At 41.8% G+C, this 25,279-nt stretch overlaps 2 protein-coding genes across 2 annotated transcripts; both read right to left on the reverse strand.

Annotated features, from left to right (window-relative positions):
* Positions 1-1,150: 1,150 nt before the first annotated feature.
* LOC134180088 (breast cancer metastasis-suppressor 1-like protein) lies at positions 1,151-25,255 on the reverse strand. The gene is given in 12 exon segments (XM_062647167.1): positions 1,151-1,413; positions 1,483-1,513; positions 10,027-10,074; positions 19,878-19,962; positions 20,020-20,050; positions 20,112-20,326; positions 20,385-20,481; positions 24,486-24,545; positions 24,620-24,705; positions 24,771-24,826; positions 24,891-24,978; positions 25,036-25,255. Coding segments are annotated over 12 exon segments (1,089 nt in total). The 5' UTR covers positions 25,226-25,255; the 3' UTR covers positions 1,151-1,311.
* LOC134180184 (uncharacterized) lies at positions 2,443-4,403 on the reverse strand. Its single transcript, XM_062647278.1, has one exon. The coding sequence runs from the start codon at positions 4,260-4,262 to the stop codon at positions 2,463-2,465; it is 1,800 nt and encodes a 599-aa protein (XP_062503262.1). The 5' UTR covers positions 4,263-4,403; the 3' UTR covers positions 2,443-2,462.
* Positions 25,256-25,279: the final 24 nt, after the last annotated feature.

Consider the following 25,279-nt stretch of genomic DNA (forward strand, 5'->3'; position numbering starts at 1 on the left):
TTAGGTAGCGGAGCCGCAGGAGATTCCATTCTCCGGTCAATCGGGTTGTCGACCGTAACTAACTAGACTTACTTGAAAAAGAATTGATGGATAGACTTCTGCATGCCTTTTTGATGCGGTCTTCTTTGACTCTGCCATTGCCGGATAGCGATGTCTCAACTAATTGATGGTCATTCTCACTGTAAGTGCATGTCCACGACTTCTCGACACTGGTCTATATCATACTGAAATGATGATGATGTGTAGTGTATTGTCACAGAGATATAGTTAACGTCGTCGTCGATCGTCAACGTACTACTTTGAGTGGACTGCCGTGTCTATCTAAATTTTAGTTGCCGAGTGTAGTAACTTAATTAAAAATTATAGTTCTGCTTGAAGCGATGTGACACGCCCAAAATGTTTGGGGCTATAGTCTCCCTTCCCTCCCCGACGCTACGCTGGTGGTTGGATGCAGGGTTAGATGCAGCAGGGCTGGATGTTCCGAATGCACTCTTAGCGCACGCAAATGTAACGCCCATTACCTATCTATTTCATTGGATTCAACCGATCTCGATATACGGAAAAAGTAAATTTTAGACACTTCGCGTATGTACTACTGCACGTGACAGGATACATGGGGTCAAAAGTAGGAGGGGTGACCCTTACTTTGACCCACATGTATGCGTGTCACGTGCAGTAGTATGTACGGAAAAGCGTCTGGAACCGAGGCTGTGACCTGGGCATTCGTCGGAAACGTAACGTAAAAATATGCTGGTCAGTCAAGTAACATATAGACCCATAATGTTCGCAGTGCAGATTACTCTGCTCCTAGACATTTCATGATTTTGCCACGCCGCTTCTGCAACTTTACGCATGCGTACTAAAGCAGTGATTCGTGGTTTGGCTGTTAGAATGTCAAGCACTTCGCAGAAACATCGTGACTTCGTTGCAGAGCCAATGGGAGAGAAATTGGTCACCGAGTTACCAGGAATTGGTCCTACATTGGGAGAGAGACTAGCCAACGAAGGATTTGACAAAGCGTACGTTGTGCTTGGCCAGTACCTAGTTCTCAAGAAGAACGAAGAACTCTTCCTTGATTGGATAAAGAGAACATGTAATGCGAACGCAAAGCAGGGCGGGGACTGCTACAAGGCTCTGACTGATTGGTGTGCGTCATATCTCTAGTAACTGCCCGCGGTACATGGCGGTGTATGAACAACTTAGGAACTGCTTTCCTATGTTTTTATATTACGTTGTACTGTTTGTCAGTTTGCAAGTTGTCTAGATATGCTGCTGTTGTTACTGCTGCATGGTATACTGAGTTGTAAACTTTTAGTGCAATTGTTCCTTGTTCAAACGAATTCTCTGCTCTCCAGACTGCAGCTGCGAGATGTAAACTCGTGATTTCCCACCGTTAGGTCTCTGGACTATGACCTATACAATAAGTTAAAACTAATATTAATCATGAACATTATTAATAAAGTTTTTCCTATATGTCCTTACTTCCGCTGTGTTGACACTGATGATAGTAGCTCTGCAAAAATGGACAGATATAGGTACATGTAGTTATTACGATTCTTAGGAAATAATAAACAGTTACTACTCTTGAAAGTGTCGTCAGCATAGTCAAGTGATCTGCAGTGGTTGTACAACAATTAGACTTATTGGTTTGCATTGGCATCTCTAAAAACTTAAAAGTGCCAAACTTAGTTTCATGTTATTTGAACATTGGTTGAGAATCACGTGGCACAGGTATTGAGCCCTGCCATAAACTTATTGAACAGTAATTGATTTGTTAAGTAAGGTACAGTTTTCCACTACTGATTGCTACAATGATAGATATGGCCCTCATACAGGAGACTATACGTACAGTTATGCAGAACGATAAAGACGTTGCCATAGGATCCAAACTAACTGGACATGGACATTTGCAGTTCAAATGTGCAACATGTATAGATGACAGTTGGGTATACAGACCGATGTTTCAAAACTTCTTGGAAATTACATTGAACAACAGTAAGCAATCATTGCCGCTAAAGAGATGTTGTTTGTGCTTCAAAGCAATGTTGTTTGTGCTTCAAAGCAATGTTGTTTGTGCTTCGATATTCTCATAGAGCAGTCAATTAGATATTGACAGAATTGCCATAATGTTTATTTTTGTAAAACAAAAAGTGGGGTTTACATGTACTCCAAAGAAACAAAGGTACTACCACGCAACAGGTGGCAACTAGACTGACTACTTTCTCAGGGCATTATTGCCTCTATCAACAGCACTCGGACTCGCCTCGGGCAATAACCCTGCCCTCGTACTGGCAAAGCCATATAGCATGCTAATAACACGACAACATATACATATACTTCTTCACAAACAGGACTATGTATATACAGTGTGCGTGTGTTTAGAATATATATATATATATATATATATATATTTTTTTTTTTTATTTTTTTTTTATATATATATATTATACATATATATTATATTATAGGTCCCATAGGGGACTAGCAGTACCATCTAAACTACATCTAGCTAGTATCATTTTAGCGTTGCTACACCACAGTCTAGTAGAGAGTTGCTGATGAAAATGACAAACAGACTGGCTAATTGAAACATTATGTTTAAACGAAGCTCTACGTGCTATGATCTTGAGCACTTGAAGGCTAGCAGCTGTCCAGAGACCCAGAGTCTCTACTACTAGCGGATGAAAAAGGCTGCCTGTGCTGGACACATTCAGGTGATGTCGTTCGTCCTTTTCCATCTCTCCTGCATCAGATGCTGCACCTGGATGACTTGCTGCTTGAGTGAGAAAAGACGGTTGTAAGGAACTTCGTACCGATAAGTCAAAGTAGGCAGGCAAACCGCGCTCGAAATCTGGATGATAAACATCTCCTGGTCTTGTTTGGTTGCTACTGCTACATCTTGCCTCCCGACGACAACGAGAATCATCTGTAAGCAGTGCGTTGTACACCACTTCGCATAGAGCATCATGACGTTTCGTTGTCAAACTCTGTCCTTGATTACATCCCAATAGATGGTCACCAAACTTATCAATAATGTTACCACAAGGGCAGCGTTTGGAGTTTGGGGAAGGGAAAATGGGGATACCCAACCATATCCGTAGTGCCACACTAAACTCTCTTTTGGGCATGGAAAGGCCGAGATTCGGGTTCGGTATTGCCCGTAGCCATGCCCCAGTGTGTTGACCAGAAATGGTATTCAGTCGAGCTCGATCCCTTATGCTCGCCGATTCTTTGAGTGAAGACCGTAAAGCAGAGTCCAACCGAAGTTGCAACTGATGCTGACTGGTGGAATCAATTTTGTGGTTGTTATCTGGTAAAAGGAGTTGCAAAAAATCTTGGGCCGTAGACTCCCCTGGAAACACAATCGCCTGGCCCTCATCGGAATATGACATGTTCCACTGGCTGCTCATGGATAGAAGGTAGGATGCCAAGTGACGAGAAGAGTTACAACTGGAAAGATAGGCTGCGGGGTGACATCGAGAAGCTTCCCTCAAACCCAAGCCCCCCAGGCGAATGGGGAGTGTAGCTTGTTGCCATGAGCTTTCTGATAAGGAACAATCTACTATTGATTCCAGAGTCTTCCGTAAGTTGATGTCAAAAGATTGAAGTTGGCCAAGGACTTTGTCAGGTGGAACAGTCCTGAGTATGTGGTTTAGTTTGCACAAAGACAGACATGATCTCAGTAAAAGTAATTCTACCTGAGGATCTTCAATATCTTGCAGGCGTTGTTGACTTTCCCAGATTTTGTCAATACGAGTTGAAAGGCTAGTATTGAAAAAGACCTCAGATCCCCAGAGAGGAGAGCCCAGAAAATCAGCACCACCCTTTGTGTCGACGACGCGTTCCACATCTGACGGAAATTCCGGAAAGGACTGGTTTCCAGAAGGCCAGAATATCTCACACTTGGACATGTTCAGCTGAAGACCATATCTAGACCCTTTAGATTTCATCTGCTCTAGGAGTGAAGCTACCTTGCAACGATGTCCAACAAAATTTCCATCATCTAGGTACCACAACTTTAAGTTGATGTCATTTAATGGCCCAATTTCATCAACTAAATCTAGAATGACCAAGGAAAAAAGCAAAGGACCCAGAGGGTCGCCTTGCTGAACACCAGTAGAAGAAGTGAGTTTTCGGTTGCCAAAACGAAGTTCTGCGGGTTTGTGATAGCTCCACTGCACCCATCCAAAAAGCTCAGGAAGCTCTCTGTGAAGACGTCGCAGAAAAGTAGTACGGTCACAATTGTTGAAAGCATTGGACATATCCAGTTTGAGGCAGCATAAGTTGGGATCATCTCCAAAAGTGTCAATAAAGCTGGAAAGTGAATGTACCGCTGCCTCGAGACCACCTGGGATGCCCACACCTACCTGGCCATATGGCAAGAAAATATCTGGAAGCTTAGATTTCACGGCTGAACAGCATACACGACTAATCAACCAGCGAAGTGTTTCTCCCACGGCAATTGGCCTTATACCTCCACCTTCCTGCTTCTTGTATAAAGCTGTTAGTGGGGCTCCTGTGAGCCATATATATATATATATATATATATATATATATATATATATATATATATATATATATATATATATATATATACATATATATTCGTTAGATGCAGTTGATGGTACAACCTCTTCTGCTGCTGATTGCCTAGAAAACCTCACTCTTCTTGCAAGCCTCTTCCTTACTGGATGGGCTGACACTCGCATTGCTCCATGGCTCACTAGAACTCCACTCACTGCCTTATTTAAGGCCAATTGCCGTGGGTAAAATCTTCTGTTGTATCACCAGCCGTCTTTCTTGTTCTGCTGTAAAACCATGGCTGCCCGATTTCTTCCTACCCAGTGGTTAAGTGGGTGTGGGAATAAAGGAGGTTTAGAAGCAGCAGTTCATACTCTAAGGGGGTTTATTGAGTCTCATGGGGACAATACAGACCAATGTTGCATTAAGATTGATTTCTCCAATGCATTCAAGATGAGTATCAACATTCTACCTTACTTCGCCAAGTCCAAAGGGACTTTCCTGAAATATTTGCATGGTATCAGTGGTGTTAACATTGCGCCAGAGAATTGCACTTTGCCAATATCTCCATTAAGTCAACAACTGGTATACAACAAGAAAACCCTCTCAATCCTTTGCATTGTTCCCTCGTTATTTTAGATGTTCTGGACAGTATTGGCCAAACTCCTGAGCTCAACCTTCAGCTGTGGTATTCAGCTGTGGTACATTCGTTGGCTTGGCTCTTGCACAGCAAGCCCCTTCCCTCCTGAACAAATTATCTGTAGTTTGTCCTTGACACGGTTTACTGTTGAATATAACCAAATGTGAGGTGTGGCCTACTGGCAACGCATCATTTCCTGAGTTCCTGCCAAGATCCAACACATTCAGAATTCTGCTGAAGGTCTCAAATTACTAGGGTCTCCTGTATAGACAAAGTTTGCTGTCTTCAAGATCTTCCAGACCTAAAACCCACAGACAGAACTTCATCTGTTAAGAAGTTCTACCGGGAATTTCCACAAAGCGCCCAGAGCAGCAATACGGAAAATAGAATTTTTATGGAAGAATATCCATTCTCAATAAGAGCCCGGAAGGTTCATAGGAAGCGCTGGAAATTGGCAAATTGACTTGAGCACCAAAGAGTAGGCAAGTGTGAGGCCCATCTTGCAATGTCCTGCCTAGATACTTAGTCTTTATAAACTTATGAGTGCGAGCACGCCTGAAGGCCCTCCTATGCTTCTTGTCAGGCGTTCTTTAGAGCTTCCTTCTTTGATCCACAGTGTAAGACCGCTGTCTGGCAAAACCTGTATGTACACTGTAGTATAGCAACACACGTTACTAATTCAGCCTCAGAATATCGACCAACTTTGGGTTGCGATGTAGAATCACGCACCACGATCTTGATTCTCATCAATGGCCCATAGGCTGTAAATGAGAACAGTTCCCAAAAGATCGCCCAGTGGGCAGTCTTTTGGCTGGGCGTTGTTTCAGAAATTCCTGGTATGGGTGTGTGCAAATTAACCATCCACTGACGACAGTGCCTTCAAATCCTGTTGAGAAGCAAGTAATTACATTTGATTCCAACATACAAAGCTGCTTAGAGACTACCTCTCTCATCTATATCTGACGTCTCTTGGGCTTGCCTTGGTAGCCCCGGTTTCAGATCTACTGAACTTTCATCCACAGCAACTTTCATTGGCAGTTGCAATGACACGAGACTTCTTTCAGCTCAACTGTTTAAGAATTGTTTGGAGAATTCCAGTATGCCTTTCAATCATGACTCTACCTTTCCTGACTAACTTTTGATGCATAATAAGACAACAAACTTTGATGCGTAATAGACTTTCACACCTGCTTTTACAGAGTGACATTAATATCATGACGTCCACACAAAAATTGAGGAGACTCTTGACAAGTCTTTGTTCAGTGAAATAAGAAATTCTGTTGGGTTGAGAGATCAAGCTTGTGTCAATTCTCTTTCATCTCCACATGCGGGGCATAGCTTAGAACAATTCCTAACCACAATTTAGGTCTTACCATGCCCTCACAGGAGTTCATTGTTTCACTGTAGGACCGCCTCGGAACTTCCATTTTATCAGAAGGCACAATGCTCTTTGTGAACTCGTCTTTGAAGAGCTCTCTGTATTGATGTTCCAAGTACCAAACAAGAAATTCGCTGTAGTAGTGATGATAACTCAAGACCTGGTAATATATTCCATCCCGATTTCGCTCAGAGTAAAGGAGCATACTTTGATTTAGCTGTTAGAAATTCCTTCCAACATTCATATCTCCTCAACTCTGCCAACAGAGCTGGAACTGCAGCTGCTGCTGGAGAACTAGAGAAACATAGTTGATACCTGGAAACAGTTGGAGCTTCAGGCTGCTCGTTTTACTCACTGGTAGTGGAGTCTTTCAGTTTTCAGTGGTAGACGGCAGGAAGTTGTCATATGTACAGGCACGTACGTTTTATACATATGCCGACATGTTGGAGCTGCGTTTGTACGTTTAAACATACAACACTACATCAGAAACATCGGCGGTATGCTCTTCTTGTATACTACCTCACGTGCCAATGTCATGTGCAACCACTAACACCATTAACGCGGTTGTAATACTACTCTTTACAGTGTTAGAATGGCGCTACACTAATCATGATTAGCACCAGTATGAACGAGTGGCGTTAGTGCACTAATGCCAACTAATCATGATTAGGCCTGGTGTGAACGCTTTAAGTATTTGTAGAATGGTGGCACTTGTGATGGAATCAGTGTTTTCGTGCCTCGTGGTACTCCTTGATAGTAAACGGATTGCCTATGACATTTAACCAAACAGCAAATGATGCTCTACGTTGCCGCGGCTGACTGTCAGGTATTCCATTGAAGCTGAATGGTTGAGACTAGAGACTTTCCTTCTTCACAAACAGGTAAACAGCAAACCAAGCAATTGACTAGTGGCAATTGTTCATGCCAGACAAGTTCTACACCATTTTCTCAATCAAACTGAGATCTTGCGGTGGAGAAACAACGTGATCCATACCACATTTTTGCAGATGCACAAGAATTTGCAATTAATGGTCTGCATCTATAAAAGAGGTCATGTGATTTCCACTTTCAGGACTGATTCTACTTGTTCCTGATTCCACCCCAGTTGTTTTTGATCACTGTCTGTCCTCTATGAGTCTTGGCGCTTGCATACTTTCACTTACCAATTTACCACCAGTTGGGTATCGGTGTGTTGACACCACCCGCCCAAGTATAGACAGTGTGATTAATCAGTTAAGTTTTGCTCCTGTCCCAGATTGAAACGTCCAATGACACTTTTCTAGTGCATCGAAATCTGCATTGTCTATTAGATGACTAATCTCATTCATTTATTGTCTAATTCTAACTGCATCAGCTTCTTCACGTAGAGGAAGACCTTGAATAGGAGACTGTTTCACTAAATTCCTGGAAGTCTTGGAAACAAGAACAGAAAGAAGAGTGGATGAGAGCAATCTTGTCTCAGACACCTCATTGTATTGAAAAGGCTTGATATGATGCAATCACAGGGTTGTCCTCAGGATGTTTGTGAGCTATGACAAAAATCTTTATGATCACAACCTACACCACATTCCTTTTCCAGACAGCCCTCACTTCCATAACTGGGCTGTGTACACAATGGCCTGCATACCAGGTAATGCGTTCTAGTCTAAAAGCCAATCCAACCAGCCCTACCTTGCTTGACAGTGTGATAGATAGTACTCAGAGTTGTATGATGTAGACCAAACCTAATTCGTAGTCTCCTAACCAACAGAATATAGAGCCCATGGAAGATTTTCCAGAGATCAAGAAGTAGAGCACCTACATAGTCAATTCGCATATCATTTGAAAGCAAGTGATTAGGAGGGGCCAGATCTCTAAACAGAGCAATGCTACCATCCTGCTTACTCTGCTCTACTAGCAGAGTAACAAGAATATGCTTACTCTGCTCAGCTAGAACATGCTTTCTGCAAAAAATACTGACATGAAAAAGGCGTGTTGTGTTAGTCATTGTTATTATTTTGTCGTCTCTTACGAGGTTCTTTCTGCTGTTCTGAAAAGTCTCCCTCACTTACTTCTATAATGAACCTACAATGCCACCTGATATTAAGAGCTCCATCACCAAATCACAAGCCTGGAGCAGATATTGACATAAAGAGTGGGCAATGCATAACACCACTGTTGCTCTTTGACTACTTGGATTACAACCAAGTGCATACCATATTGCAGTCTCAACCCTAATTGGTCTTGCAAACATGCTTTCAATGGGCTCTAATATTCTTTGAAATAGCTTGCTTGACTCAAACAACTTTGCAATATTTCAAAATATAAATTCCATTGTCTTCATAGCCAATCACTGCCTACTCAGTAAAGCATAGCACAGCACCGTGCCTCTTCGTACACTGGGGATAACCCTGACTAATATAAGTCGTAAAATACTATTGATACCCACTTACAAAGATAAAGATCCAAAGTTGAAGGTTGACAAAACTAGACTGAGAAAAGGTCCACTGCATGAGCACTCGATTGAATGCTTTCTCCTGATCTAAACTGATGAAGAAGCACTAAATTGCTAAACCTTCAGCTACTAGGTTAGGCTATGGCACCTGCTAATGAGCATGAGAATGGGCTGGACACATTGACTGGCATGGGAGATTGTTGACATCGGGCATGTTAATTAAGTTAACACCAGCTACATTCCTATTGCCAGTCACTGGACTGCAGAAGCATCCACAGTGCACTTATTACTGTAACCCTAGCACATGCAGGCTCGGGTTAATGAAGGCTCCCTTAGTTGCCAAAACATTCCAATAATCCACTACGTCATGTATTGGCGACTGTTCTCAGCTATATTCGCTTTGAAATACAGCAGGTCTGACGTATGAATACTATACAGAGAGACATCAACAGAAATTGCAGATTTGTGCCTTGAAAGTCTTGACAACCAATCTGGTTGTCCAATTAGATCATGCCTACGGAAAGCTTAAAATGACTTTTTTTGAAGAGCTTTCCTTTCTAACGTTTAAATAACATTTTGCTTACATATATTAAAAGCCTCTTTAATAATACAGTATTTCAATTGTCTCTATAATAAGCATAAAAATTTGTGCACTCTTTGGAGGGGACGGGTGGAAAGGCAATTCACATTTTGCATGCTTGTGTGAAATAGCCAAACACCTTGAACGGTCTCGTAGGTTTAATGTTTTCCATAGTGTCTGAGGATGGACTGCAAATATACATGTAGTGTAAAGTTTGCAGTATCTTTGGTTGTAAATACAAAGTTGAAGGAGCACTGAAATAGATGAATAAAATAGGGTGAAATGTGCAGTTACAGCATTGATTACAAACTAACATAGATGTAATAGTGTATAATAGCAGAGATATTTAGTGGTTTGGCTGCGAATAATAATGAATGTCACAGAAACTTGCTGGCTAAACATCCATACATCAATAGACCAAAAGACTACATTTACTAAACATAAAGATAAAATAGCCCTGTATTTGTGCTCACCTGTAAGAATCTCTGCCATTCATCCATACCTCCATTCCTTGTAAGTACCTGTAAACAATAAGCAGCATAGAGCTCAAACCATTCACATATTAAAATAACACTACCAAGAAAAACTATGTTTACTACCACATCATAAGGAGAGGGAGGTACACTACAACTTGCACCATCACTTTACATGAGTTTGTTCTCTCACTAGCTTGCATGTTCAAATATAAAGAATTACAGAGCTAAAAGCACAGGTACTGTAAATTCAGTCAACATCCATTAGTAACCTGTTCATGAAGAAACTACACTAATATCAATATTCCCATTAAAACCTAGGTATTATCTTCTTACTTTATTAATAGTCACTTGCATCATCTACATATAAGTTGAATCAACCTCCACCACATAACTAAATCACTGATTCACACCTATTTCGTAAAGTTTGTAATCAAGAGCACAAAGAATGCTAATTCTATACAACAAAGTGGTTAAAACAGCAAAACAGCAATGATAGAGACAAATACCATTAGAAAAAATCAAGTCAAGTGAAGTCATAAGTGAAGCAATGTCCCATACGTACATGTACATGTGTGGTCAATGTATTTAGACCTCAAGGTTTCTTTTCAATGATATTCAGCAGCTCTATTTGATTATTTCAGCATTCTCTTTCTGAAAAGACATTACTAACCATTGAGATCACTTGCATTTGAATTGACCATAGGACAGTTCACTAATCAAGGGAGCCCATCTGAATGCTGCTATTAGATTCTTCACTGCTGCTTGACCCCAAAGACCTCAACCCTGACAAAACAGATGTCCAAGTTTGGAAGCTATCTTCAAGTACTGAGCATTCTTCTGTTTCTCTTTTTAAAACAGCAAAATATGCTCTCTCACTACTTCCTGACAAGTCTTTTTTGCCCCAAGAATGAGCAATCATGATGTCAAGCAACAACTTTTCCATCTTGGTAGTTTCACACTGCTGGATGCTTTGCCTTCTGGATTTTCAGTACGTTCTTGTTGCACCTAAGGTCAACAGACCTTAACATCTTGTTGTAGCAATCTAGGTAGTTGCCATGATGACTAATTGGTTCACCACCAAACTCAAATCAAAGTCTTGACCACATCAAAGAACACATTCTTGATGTTGTTAAGAGACTCACTTTTATTCAACTCAGAAAAAGATAATCACAACTGTTAGTAGCTAATTTAGTAAGCTGCCACTTTTTATTGAATAAAATAGGACATGACCACACACTCACTCACTCACTCACTTTGCTCACATAAAAATATCAGTACTGAGTTGCCTCACACAGAAGAGCACACTCATATAAGTGTTACCAAAATGTTTGACGAAAACGAACTGCAACTAAACAGACATGCCCTTATAAGCAAGGTAACCTTGGACACCCAAATATTACCATGTTAATGCATGTGCACAGTCAACGTGGCGTTGCTTGTACAGCAGGAGAATTTGCTAGAATAATTCAATGACCTGTAGCAACAGTCTAGAGTAAAATGCACTGTCTGGGAGAAAAAGTACAAAATGCAGGCATCACAGATGGTAAAAAAGACAGCTACCAAAAGCTCTGCAAACGAGTAGGCCTAACAGCAATAACATAGTAGCTGAATTGGTAAATAAGCTTTAGTGATTAAGTGTCTGAGGTAGCCGTGGGAATACTCTAGATCCATACTATTGTATGTAACACGAGCCACAATATTGAGTAATTCCTTCATTTAAAAAGGCGTGCCAGTATACCATTTATATAAGGGCAGTCTGCTAAACCTGGTGCTTTAATGTCATGATTCCTTTGTGAGATAATGCTATGATGACGATGATGATGATGATGACGATGATGATGATGATGATGATGATAATAAATAATATACCCGGATATTGATGGAAGATGGATGTGTAGCTGTATCGCTCGTCTCAGAGCTAGCTGAGGAGCGCGCTCCTTGTCGGGAAACCAGGACAGGGCTCGAAAAGTCAGCTTCTGGAATCACTGAAGCTGTTCGGAAGACAAGGAATAGTTCTGGGCATAGGGCGACTGGTCGAACCATCTCTCATCCGGCGTCTGATTTGAATTTGGCTTCAAATCCCGCTGATGAGACTACTGTGATGCCCACCGTTCTTAGCAAATCTTGTGTTTCGGCTAACAGGAACGGCAATGCAACAAGATGACGGAAACGGACGAGACAAATGAATAGGGAAGTGATATTTTGTTATTACCACATGCTGCTGTCATGCAAGTTCTCTGCTTTCAGAAAACCCATGTATCAGCTTGGTGTGAGCGAAGTCCTTCTCTGACTGACGTCTCTGAGCAGCGTTTGGCAGACCAGAAGGGATATCTCCTAACTTCTGGAAGTCTGACTGAATCAGAGTTGGAGGAGATTAAACGTGAGGCCGCACAGAATGGAAAGCCCGTCTCAGATTTGTTATCTGTCACGACTGATGTTTGTCCTGGTGTGCAGATGTCAGCGTTGGATGTGGTTTCTGCTCTATCAGCTGATAGTTCAGTTGTCACGCCTTTGCTTGACATTGTGTCACCTTGCATGGCTTCAGTCAGGATGGCACCTGCTGCACGTGGTAGGAAACCTGTCGTGTCATTGATGCAAGAGGATCATGAGTTTGCTAATCACTTGGAAGATGGCTCCCTTGTTCAGTCAGTCACTGTTCTCTCTAAGGACTGCTCATCTGCAAGAGATAGCGGTGATATCCTGTCCGTAGATGACACTTTGGATTCAGTTCAGTGCAGTGGTATCAGGGAATCACCATCCCCTTGTGACTCTGTGAGCTCTGATCTGATGACTACACATCCTAGTATAGCTTCTCGGCTAGAAAAGATGGAAACTCCTACACCTCAACTCAGTCCAGATTGTTGCCAAACGGAGGATGGTCTTTCGCTTGATAGTGATGCTGCTGTGGACCCTGTACTTCGTCAAGAGTTTCTTGAGGAGTGGCAGAAAGTCAGGCAAATTCCTATCTGTGAGAGACAACGCCTTCCAAGGATCTTGTGAACAGTGGAACCCTGAAACTTATTGGTGATCTTAACACAATCATTAATTTGTTGAAGAATAAACCAGATATGAGTGAAATCAGTTACCTGGTATACTCTGCTGCTTCGCCAGTGTCCAAAAGACGGGACTTAAAGACGACAAAGTCAACCAATTCTCAAACACCGACATGAAGACGAAGGCTGGATATGGAGATTCTCGCACTTCGACGTGCAATCTCACTGTTGCTGGAGGTTAGAAAGGGTTCATCGGGCATTTGTATGTTACATGAATTCCGACTTCTCCGGCATCGGTTGGGCATTTCCTGTTCAGGAAGTTGTGAGGTCACCATCAATTGATTGAAAATGGAAGTTAAGTCCACAGTCGAGTGGACCAGGAGGTTGGAGAAGAATCGTAAGAGACTTCGCCAGAACAGTTTGTTTCAACGAGATGCTGGACGGTTTTACAGAGAGCTGGGTAAGCAGACTATCCAGGTCACTTCCCCGCCATCCGAGTCTGAGATCGAGCAGTATTGGGGTGGTATCCTAGAAACTGAGGTACATCACAATGAGTCTGTCTTCTGGCTGAGACGTCAAACCGATGGCAAGACGCAACAGAGAGATGAGCAGCAGTGGTTACCTATCTCAGACAATGAGGTCACATCGTGTCTCAAAAGGATGGGGAACTGAAAGTCTCCTGATCCAGACAAGGTTTATGGTTTCTGGGTCAAGCGTATCACGTGTCTTCACACTGATCTGACTTGTAACTACAACCTGCTGGTTCAGAATCCAGACTCTGTACCCAACTGGTTGTCTCAAAGAACAACCACTCTGATTCCTAAAAATGACAAGACTGACCAGGCCAAAAATTACCGGGCTATCACGTGTCTGTCTGTCTTCTATAAGACCCTCACCTCAGTTATCAGGTAGAGGATTGCAGGGCATTTGGTTCAGAGAAACCTCATGGCTCCGGAGCAGAAGGGTTGTCAACAGGGATCTTTTGGTGCAAAAGATCAGCTGTTGATCAACAAGCCGCTTACCAAAGACTCAAGACCAGGCACAAGAGCTTGAGCATGGCTTGGGTGGACTACCAGAAAGCCTATGACAGCGTGCCACACAGTTGGTTGCTCCACTGCCTTCAGCTGCATAAGATCAGTCCAGTCTTGTGCAGGTTCCTGTCACGTGTGATGAAGAGTTGGAGGACATCGATGGTGTTTTCTTGCGGGAACAGTACGATCAAGACAGGCTTATGCAGATCAGGAGGGGTATTTTCCAAGGTGACTCACTTTCTCCACTTCTTTTCTGTATGGCTCTCAATCCTCTGAGTAAGGAGCTGAACAGAACCGGTTACGGCTACCATATGACCACTGGGCATGGTGAGACTGCCAAACGTCAGCCCATCAGTCATCTACTTTACATGGATGATCTGAAGCTGTATGACAGAAACTCTGATCAGTTGGATGGGTTGTTGCCCACAGTTCGTACCTTCTCTGATGACATCCAGATGAAGTTTGGTCTGGACAAATGTGCTGTTGCACACTTTGTCAACAGCAGGCTATCTGGACACAACTCTGCAGTGACGGTACGAAAACAGACACCATCAACTGTCTGGAACCGGGTCAAGTCTACAAGTACTTAGGTGTGGATGAGAGTAACGGTATTCAGCACAGCATGATGCAGGAGAGACTCTGTCGTGAGTACTTCTGCAGAGTGAAGGTGGTTCTCCGGACTGAGTTGTATGGTCGGAACAAGATTCTAGCCATCAATGGGTTTGCACTACCGGTTCTCACTTATGGTTTTGGCGTCATTCATTGGGGGTGCACGGACCTGCAGCAGCTTGATCGATGGACCAGAAAGCTCCTCTCTATGCACGGTGTCCACCATCCTGCTGCAGACATTGACTGACTGTACGCTTCTTCCAGTGATGGGGGTACGGGGTTACAACAGATTGAGTCAACATATCAATCTTGTATTGTGAGGCTGAACTGTTACCTTGCTGACAGCTCTGATCTTTTCATGCAGATGACATGGGAGTGTGACTCTGGAAAATCTTTACACTCGATCAAGCGCATGGCTTGTCGGTTTACTGCACAGCTGCAGAGGAGTCTTGCTTCGGACAATAAGTCGCAGAACTTACACAGGAATGCATCCATCTCGGTTGAAGGCGGCTTCGAGCAAGCGCCTGAAACAGATGCAAGACATTACCGTACGTCCTGCAGTTCTCTTTGTGTGCGGTCCTGGAGCGGGAAGCCTATGCACGGGCAGTATCGTCGTCTCACTGAGCAACCGCCTGTGGACATGAAAGAGACCTACGGATGGCTAAAGGCAGCGAATCTTCCTGCTGCAACTGAGGGACTGGTTGTTGCTGCTCAAGACCAAGCTCTTTGGACTCGGTACTATGAGCACAAGATTCTACATCGTGATGTCAGTCCTACTTGCCGCATGTGCAGTGTAGGCCTGGAGACAGTCGACCACATTGTGGCAGGCTGTAGTGCTTTGGCACCGACGGACTACACTGATCGACACAATCAGGTGGCCTCCATCATTCACTGGGATGTTCGTCGTCGTTTTGGGGTTCCAGTGGAGAGCAGATGGTACCGGCATCATCCTGATAGGCTTGTGGAGACGGATGACATTACTATGATGTGGGATACCACCATCCCCACTGCCAGGAAGATCAAAGCCAATCGTCCAGACATCTGTCTCAGAAATAGGAAGACAAACACTTGTCTTCTTATTGATATCAGCTGTCCTGCTGATGGCAACATTGGCAAGAAACATGCTGAGAAGTTGGCAAAGTACAGCGACTTGCGAGTGGAGATAAGCCACATGTGGCATTGTCGAACACTGGTGGTTCCGGTAGTCTTGGGAGCTTTGGGCACAGTGCACGCAGTTATTACACGGTGGCTGGACATTATTCCAGGTCATCACAACCTGCAGCACTTACAGAAAACAGTGCTTCTGGGATCTACTCGGATCCTTCGTAAAGTCATGTCTTCTTTCTAGACAGCCGTGATGGCCTAAGTACTTCTGAAGCAGGGTTTGCTTCCGGTACTTGTAACAGACTTTACAAACCAGACTGATCTGGTTGAGCACAACAAATAATATCAAATTGTCCTGGATATTGATGGAAGATGGACGTCTAGCTGTATCACTCGTCTCAGAGCTAGCTGAGGAGCGTGTTCCTTGTCGAGAAACCAGAACAGGGCTCAAAAAGTCGGCTTCTGGAATCACTGGAGCTGTTCCGAAGACCAGGAATAGTTCTGGGCGTAGGGCGACTGGTCGAACCATCTCTTGTGTGGCGTCTGATTTGAATTTGACTTCAAATCCCACTGACGAGACTACTGTGATGCCCACCGTTCCTAGCAAATCTTGTGTTTCGGCTAACAGAAGTGGCAATGCAACAAGACGACAGAAATGGACGCAACAAATGAATAGGGAAGTTACAACAGTAAATTATGAAACTTGTCTATCTTTCTCATGTTTCTCTAGCTTTATCCACGAGACTATGACTCATTTCAGTCATTAGGGAGTTTCTGTGGTCTGGCCAACAGTTGATGATGATGTTCAGTGCTTTCCTGATGGTCATTGATATCCACTAGGCATGCTGTATCAAGTTCGCGGTCACCGTAATGCCTGCAATCCATATCGAATTGGCTAGTCATTGATTGCCTTGTGGACTACACAGAAACATGTACCCTGCTAGGCTCACCTGCCGGGTTGGTGAGCGCCCAGATGGGGGTAAAGACCCCACTTGCCCATTATGGAAGGGCATAACGACACAATAAGCACTGAAGTGCTAAACACACTGCTGCTAGCTTAGGTTACCGACAGCTGCTGCACACAAAGTACTGGCCCCTGCTAATTAACATGAAGAGCGTGAGAAGAGGGCTGAACACATTCACTACCACATGGAATTTTCGACATCTGATAAGTATTCGATAACTGTTGAAAGCATGCAAAGACATCATCACATCAACTGGCATGCTAATTAACACAAGCAATAATAATGAGCGCATGCACTCCATTCGAATTGTCTGTCCATCCGTCTGTTCAATCACTGGTCCACAGACCACACTACTGTAACCCTAGAGCATGTGCGCCTCGAGTTAACAACAGTAGCAATACAGAAGAAATATACAATCACAATTTACAGGGTAGCACACACTCATTCACTTATTCAATCACATACGTTTGGTAAACAGTCAAACAGCAACAGCAGGACCAACCCTATAAGAAAAAACCAATTCTAGTATGGTCAGAACTCACTTAATGACTCCGACTCCCTCATTTGCCTTACTAAGTCATATTTTAGTAATGTCAACACCACAGTACACTGCCATAATTGTATGTACGAAGCCTTGTGCATCAATTTTTTTAAAAAAAGCAAAACATATTTATGCCAGTATAAACACCTCAGGCGTCTATTCGGGAACGCGCTACTAGTAAAGTTTTATTGCTAACGCCACCAACTATTACTTATTCCATACAATATACGCCATACAGCAATCGTTGTCATCCTCATCTTATTGTCACAGAAGCGAATATTCAGGCATTGGCATTTGTTCCCTTTCCTAAATGTGGGGCTACAGTAGAACTTCACAAATCCAAACATAACAAGTCCTGTTCGGATTAGTGAGGTTCTTTGATTATTAAAATGCGTAGCCTCAAAGATCAAGATCTCATCTTGTACACCCAAACCACTGGTGCAATTACACATGACAGCATGCATGCGTGGTAAAGAACACGCAACAACTACACAGATGTGGTAACTATTCTGTCGGATGATCTCCTGAAAGCAAAGACGCAGGATTATTTTCTGATTTGGTCTTGTTAGACCTGAGGAAAGCGTTCAACAGAGTTCACCATGGTCGCTTGATTCGCAAACTGTTGCAGTGCGGTGTATTAAATGCATCATTGAAGTGGTTTGAAGATTATTTGTCAGATTGAAGTCAAATGGTGAAAGTTGGCCCTAGAACAAGTTCAGTTAGTTACTGCAGACTCAAGGGTCAAAACTTGGTCCTTTACTGTTCATTCTGTACACAAGGGACTTACCATCCGCGGAGATTGTAAGATCTTACTGTATGCACATGATACATGCCTGTACACATCTGCAGAAAGCCCTAGTCAAGTGTGTGGACAGTTGTCAAAGGATCTAAATTGTCTGTCTCAATGGTTTGAAAATAACAGATTGTCACTAAACCCTGCAAAGTCCAAGTTTTTGTTTGTTAACAAGTACAAGACTTGTATTGACAAAGAACCACTTCAAGTGAGATTGGAGAATGAAGTCATTCCAACATCGTCCAAAGTCAAATATCTTGGAGTTAAATTTGATCAGAAGATGTCTTGGGAAGACCAAAATAGTAATGTCATTGCAAAATGCTCCAGAAAGATTGGAATTTTAAGCAGATATGGTAACTCTTTGACTGAATACGCTCAACTTTGTTCTACAAGTGTGTTACTCAGCCTGATCTGGACTACTGTTGTGTTGCCTGAAGTGGGTTGTATCTCTACGCAACAGTGTTCTTGCCAGTACCGTCAGCATACCATCAAAATGACGGTTGGGAGAGGGAAGGAACGTTTGGAGTGGGGAAAGCAGCATTTACTGACGGTTGGGACAGAATTAGAAAGCCTTAGCATGCATAGTGTGGGATCATGGATCTAAAGACATTAGTAGTCTTGATGGTCCCAAAGTTGCTACACAACAATATATATTCTCATGTCAGACATCTGGTAATCTTAGCAAGTGCATGGTCTCCTTGTTTGTTGTTGACCTTTCACAAGAAATGCTATAAGTGAGTGACTGTGGTTGCAGCAGGTGTTCTACTAATTACTGTGTATCTTCAATCTCATGTTTTGTACACCCTTAGTAAGGGTGTACAAAACATGAGATTGAAGATACTCTTTTAGGTCAGCTTATAATTCCAGTTTTAAGTCAACTTGTCATTGTAATAATACCGTATTATCTGTCTGTCTGTCTGTGTTATGTTGCATTTGATTCTAATACAAGTAGAGAACAGATAAAGTAATTTTATGATGTCATTACCAAATATGTCAACATCAAACATATGATAACGTCATTAATGACGGTTGGCAAAAAATCCTGGCTAAAACACTGCGCAATATAAAAGATTGGACCCGATTGAAAAAAGAGCTGTCCGTATCATTGCAAGTGCCAGAAAATATGACCGCATGGAAACGTGCTTTCAAATCTGAAGTTTGCAAGATTCCGTGAAAGACATATAGTCAAGTTTGCCACAACTGTTTACAAAGGAATCAACGGTCTATCAGCAAGCAGCTGTCTAGTCGGTTTGTCCTTCGCTCAAGTATCTGTGAGATAGAAACTAGAACCTCTACATCTCGTGGAGTTATCACTGCAAGACCTAAAACTGAAGCACTGAAGAGGACATCTTGGTATTGTGGAACTTTACTATGGAACTCTCTTCCTGAGCACTTTAGAAATGCATCCACTCTAGCCATTTTTAGTATTCTTCTTGTACGTGAATTCTATCCCTAAATTCTACTATTTTGTAGTTAGTTATTGCTGTTAGATCTTTTAATAGTCTGTTTATAATTTATTTTTATGCAGGGTACCTGGAAGACCGGCTTAGCCAAAGGTTTCCTCTGTAAAAATAAAGACCCAACTACTAGAAACGTGGTGTATTTCAATAAATCGGACTACATATATACATATAACAATGAAGCTAGTTATTGTTACTAATAGAATATGTGTATAATACTAAGGCAGTTAGTTATCTGTGTATTTACTATTAAGTTAAGTCATTTACAATAAATAACTGATGCTTGCTATATCCAACTTGCAGTCTACTATTAACCTTTAAAGCACTCTATTACTGATACAAATGAACATACCATGTGCCTTCATAGAATAACTTGCCATCCTCAAACCTTGCCGCATAGACAGATTGCCATGGTGGTTCATAATGCCCTGAGACAACTAATAAAGCTACTATGAGATAGCCAATCATTACACGTATGGTACTGCTCAGCTTACGTTCTGTCTTTCTCTGGGCAAAATATTGTGCCTGTAACAGCATAGTAAATAACAGTTACATACAATATAACTTACAAACCAGTGACTTAAACCTTTTTAATTGCTGTCCAATCTTCCAAAATGTCGGTGTCTTTCAACATGTAAACAATAAACGGACATGCACACTGTCAAGAAAATTTAGACAGCAATTCTGATACAACATCAAAAATAAGGTACACCCATGACTGGATATCAGACACTGTAACAGTCTTTCTCTTTCTTTCAGAACAAGCATCTAGACCTCCTTGTCGATGTCGCTTCCCAGAGTCTTAGAAGAATTCATGTAAAACAACAAAGAAAGCAAACAAATGTACAGTCAAATATACCTGATCTATACTGCTTCATTCCTCTCTCTTCTTCCAAGTTTCTTACTTTCTCCTCTAGTTCCATCAGCATGTTATCATATAACCAGTTACACTCTGACTATATAGAAAAAGATTATTACATTATTACAAGGTTGTCCATGGTTAGACATGCATATGAACAAACAGAGCTAAACCCTAGAGTAAATACATGCAATATCTACTAAATATATTGCAGTGTTTGTAAATGTGCTTGTGCTTATGTGCGTGAGTGTGAGCGTGTGTGTGTGTGTGTGTGTGTGTGTGTGTGTGTGTGTGTGTGTGCAGGTGTGTGTGTGTGTGCAGGTGTGTGTGTGTGTGTGTGTGTGTGTGTGTGTGTGTGTGTGTGTGTGTGTGTGTGTGCATGCGTAACACCAATAACGACACACCTGCTATCCCAGCATCAGAAAACTACACAATCAGACAAAGTTCTATATACTGATGGTAATGGGCTTTTGATTTCTCTGTGATATCCAACCACATCACCTTTCACGATTCATCACACAATGAAGAGCATGCTGTTATAGATGAAGAGATGGGTCTTTTGCAATACAGACTTATAGGAAGATTAGGAATGATGATTACAAAGTTACTAAAGAAAGTCTTCCATGTACTGTGTAACTCTATATGAATCAAGAATCATGCAAGTCAAGCCATTTGGCTCTTGTGTGTTAGCTGAGTATTTCTGCAAGTTTAAGGGCCCTTGTCAACATTTCTCAAAAATAAATTTCTCATTCGATCCACAGCCCATGAATGAAATGGTCAATGTCCACACTGTCTGTTAATTTGATGTCATTTTATTACAGTATAATACGTGATTGAGACATGCAGGTATCTAAAGATCCATATATATATATATATATATATATATATATATATATATATATATATATATATATATATAATTATGGACTCCAGCTCAATATGTCCAAGTGTGAGGTCTTCTGGCCAACTGGAGATCCTACATTTCCAGAATTACCACCAACCATTGAATGAGTAGCTCAAACAAATGGAGGTGCTGAGCTGTTGGGTTCTCCTGTGTGGGAATCAAACGATTTCTTCCAGAATTGCTACTCAAAGCGAATAGATAAGATTTGGGAATGTCAACAAAACCTTCAAAGTCTTGAAAATCCTCAGGTTGAGTTACATTTGTTGAGATCATGCCTTTCATTGTGCAAGATCAACCATCTCCTCAGAACTGTGCCACCTAATAAAGCCACTTCTCAGTTGCGGTGTTTTGATGTCAACTTAAGAAAGAGTCTTGAAGGAATAGCTAACTGCTCCCTTTCTGAAAATTCGTGGAAACAGGCCACACTGCCAATTCGTTTGGGCGGTCTTGGTTTGAGGGAAGCATGCAGAACTGCCCCTGCATCTTACCTTGCCAGTTGTAACTCCACCCGTCAATTGATATGTCGGTTCCATTCTCTGCTTTCTCAGTTGAAAGTATCATTTTCCATCGTAAACAAGCACACTTTTCCAGGAGAGCATGTTGCTCATAAACGCCTATGTCAAAGTATTCCAGACACAGCTCTTAAGACTGAAATGACTAGTCAACGAAGTTTGCAGAGTAGGCTGGATTCTGATTTAAGTTCTTCCCCCAAAGATTCTGCTAGTATTCGAGATCGCGCTAGGCTGAACACCATTTCTGGCCAACATGCCGGTGCATGGTTGCGGGCATTGCCAAACCTAAGCCTCGGCCTCGCCATGTCCAGCAAAGAATTTAGTGTTGCTTTGAGAGTCTGGTTGGGCATTCCAATCTTCAACTTGCCTTCCGATGCCAAGCGCTGTACATGTGGTGCAATCATTGACAAATTCGGTGATCATTTATTGGGTTGCAACCAAGAGCAGAATCTGAGAATGAAGCGTCACAATGCACTCTGTGAAGTAGTCTTCAATGCACTCCTAGTGGATGATTCTCGTTGTCGTCGAGAAATGCGATGCAGTAGCACAAGCAATTCGAGGCCTGGTGATATTTTCACCCAAATTTTGAACATGGTCTTCCGACATATTTGACGTGACCGTCCAAAACTCCTTACAGCCATCCTACCTTGTTCAAGCAGCCACTTGTCCAGGGGCAGTGGCTGCAGCAGGAGAGATAGAGAAAGATCAGCGGCATGATGCAATGGTTTCGAACACTGGAGGTACTTTTCATCCCCTCGTGGTGGAGTCTTTAGGATTATGGACACTGAACAGTTTACAAGTACTTAAAATTATAGCGCAAAGGGCTTCTTTTCTGAACAATGCTGGTATCAGTAGATCGGTTTGTAATTTGCATCAGCAACTGTCTGTAAAGCTACGGTTATACAATGCTAAGATGGTGTTATGTAGAATAGCTTTAGATGGTAGGGTTGATCCCAGTTGGGATCTGTAAGAAGTATAAATATATACATGTCTAAAATCCACATAAAAGACAGTTACCACTTGGCAAGTATTCCTACTGTACTGTGTTTCTCATAGAGTGTTGTGTTGCAAATGAAGCTATTGGGAATAGCAGCACCTACTAAGTGGTTTCTAAACAAACACAGGTGCAGTACAAACTTCAAACCCAAAGTGAGAGCAAACTATAAGTGACATACTGGACAGCTACAGTACGTTTCAGCTGAGGTTTTCTTTGGATAATCATACTCAGGAGGCACCTACGTTCATGAAACTAGTAAATGAAGCTGTGTTTGCACTGTCGCTTCAGAGCTACTAGTGTGTGTGTATGTGTGAATATCAATGTAAATTGTATTAATTTTTGTTTATTTATTGTCATTACCATTAATTAATCATTAGCTTGTTTTACAATGTAATGTAGGGATTGCCCTGGTTTTGGAGCGTTGTGGGGCGTGGTCATCTTTTTGCACACTTAGTAAACATAGAAAATGAAGACAAAAATTCTCAAAATCAACAAAATGAAATGTTTATACGTTGTGCACTATATCCTATATTTGTTTTGGTCACTAATCATCTAACAAGCTAGAAAACAGTTGCTAGCCTCGGAGGCCCATGTGCCAACTATCTTCTTCTTCTTCTTCTTCTTCTCCACGGATATCTCTTTTTGTACATTACGTACGGCTGTGAAACTTGAGAAAACGCCTTTAGAATTATCCGGACTCTATTCTTTTGGTGGCTAGAGAAACCGAAATCAATGTTAGTTAAAATCGTGTTTCTTTCCAGCAAATTTTTGATCCAACGACCATCGTCAATGCTATTGCACAGTTCGGGCCAATCACGGAGCAGTATTTGCCATTGTTTGTCCATGGCAACCAGGGACAATGAAAGAAGAGCCAATCAGATAGGCTAAACGCATTTATGAAAGAGTTTATCACCAAAACTGTGTAATTCCATCATGTTTGCCATTGTCCGTGATCTGCATCGCACACAGGAGCAAAATTGACAAATAATTACGTACACATAGCACTCTATACAGGAACTCAACATTTGCAGCACATATCCCGCTTTGACTACTAGGTCAAGTTCTATTCTAACTGCCGTTGCATATTCAATTATACACGCACGGAAGAAAGAACAATGCAATGGCACTAAAAATTAGGATCCATATTCGTGCAACGTGCGCTAGGATACTATAGTACGGTACAGTAGGTATACCCCGTAGACCTAGAAACCACTTGAGTAAACTACCTCTGAATTATGTCTAACGAAAGCTGTTACATATAAACAGGTTTAATTAACACTAATGAAAATGCGCTAAATCAAAGACATGCTTATAAAAGGCTTACAGGCCCTAATGAAGACATGTACACCCTAGGTATATGTTGCACTTTTGCGCTCCTAAAAAACTTACCAAACTAGAATTTAAAAAAATTTTCTCTGAAAAAGAAATAGATGTAGGGATTGTATAAAAAGTAACAGAAACAAGATCTATAGATAATATGAACCAAAACCAGACATCATTAGTGAATCCTTCCAACCCCCACGTTACCTACATTTTCCATTTTTTGGGTTGGAAGGATTCACTAATGATGTCTGGCTTTAGTTCATATTATCTATAGATCTTGTTTCTTTACTTTTTATACAATCCCTACATCTATTTCTTTTTTCAGAGAATTTCTTTAGAATTCTAGTTATTAATTATAAGCCAACCTGATATGTCTGCTTAGCAGCATTTCCTTCTGATTCAAATTTGTGGTCCACATCTGATATCTTCAAAGCAAATAAATTAAACGTAGAGCAAAATAATTTTCTTTAAAACTACCATACGGACCCAAGTTGCTCACCCTAAACTGCTTGTAAATGTCAGCAACTTCATCACGTTTTTGACTTAAGTCTTCAAGCTCACTTAGTGGCTTCAAGTATTCATCGGCTGTTTCTGATAAAGATTAGATGACAGAACGCTGGCGAAGGAACAAAGAAATAAGATTACAGTACCGTTTCCTACTTCTTCCAGTCGCTGTTCAACTTGTAGCAACCTTTCTTCGCACAGCCTAATAACATGCTCTTATTTATTGGAGACAAAAAAAGTCAGTCTTATTCTGCTACTAGGCCTACTGTTCTCTGAGACGAATAAACTGCTTCTCAAGCTCTGCCATAGCTCTAGCACATTCACTTCTTCGTCTGGCGCACTCCTCCTCGTCATCTTGCAACAGAATTAGGATTAGAATTATAAACATTTGTAAAATTCAGCCAAACTCACAGCTAGATGACTCCTCCTCTTCCTCTTCTTCATCTTCATCTTCTTCACTTGAAGATTCAACTCCGCTGGACTCTTCTCGCTTCACCCTCTGGCTAACATTTGAGACTAAACTTAGTCCTTTCCTCGTTTCCAGTCCACTTCTGTCCTCCTCGAGAGCACTGTTGTCACTATTCTCTGGCTCGCTTTCCATTTTGCTGGGAGCGTAGCGCGCGCAGGGGCGCGAGGATGTGTGAAAAGAGCAAGC

This window comes from Corticium candelabrum, chromosome 5 (genome assembly GCF_963422355.1).
Source record: "Corticium candelabrum chromosome 5, ooCorCand1.1, whole genome shotgun sequence".
NCBI lineage: Eukaryota > Metazoa > Porifera > Homoscleromorpha > Homosclerophorida > Plakinidae > Corticium > Corticium candelabrum.

What these genes read in the sequence shown, in the direction of transcription:
- LOC134180184 (XM_062647278.1), bottom strand. Translation starts at nt 4,262, where the DNA reads ATGTCCAATGCTTTCAACAATTGTGACCGTACTACTTTTCTGCGACGT.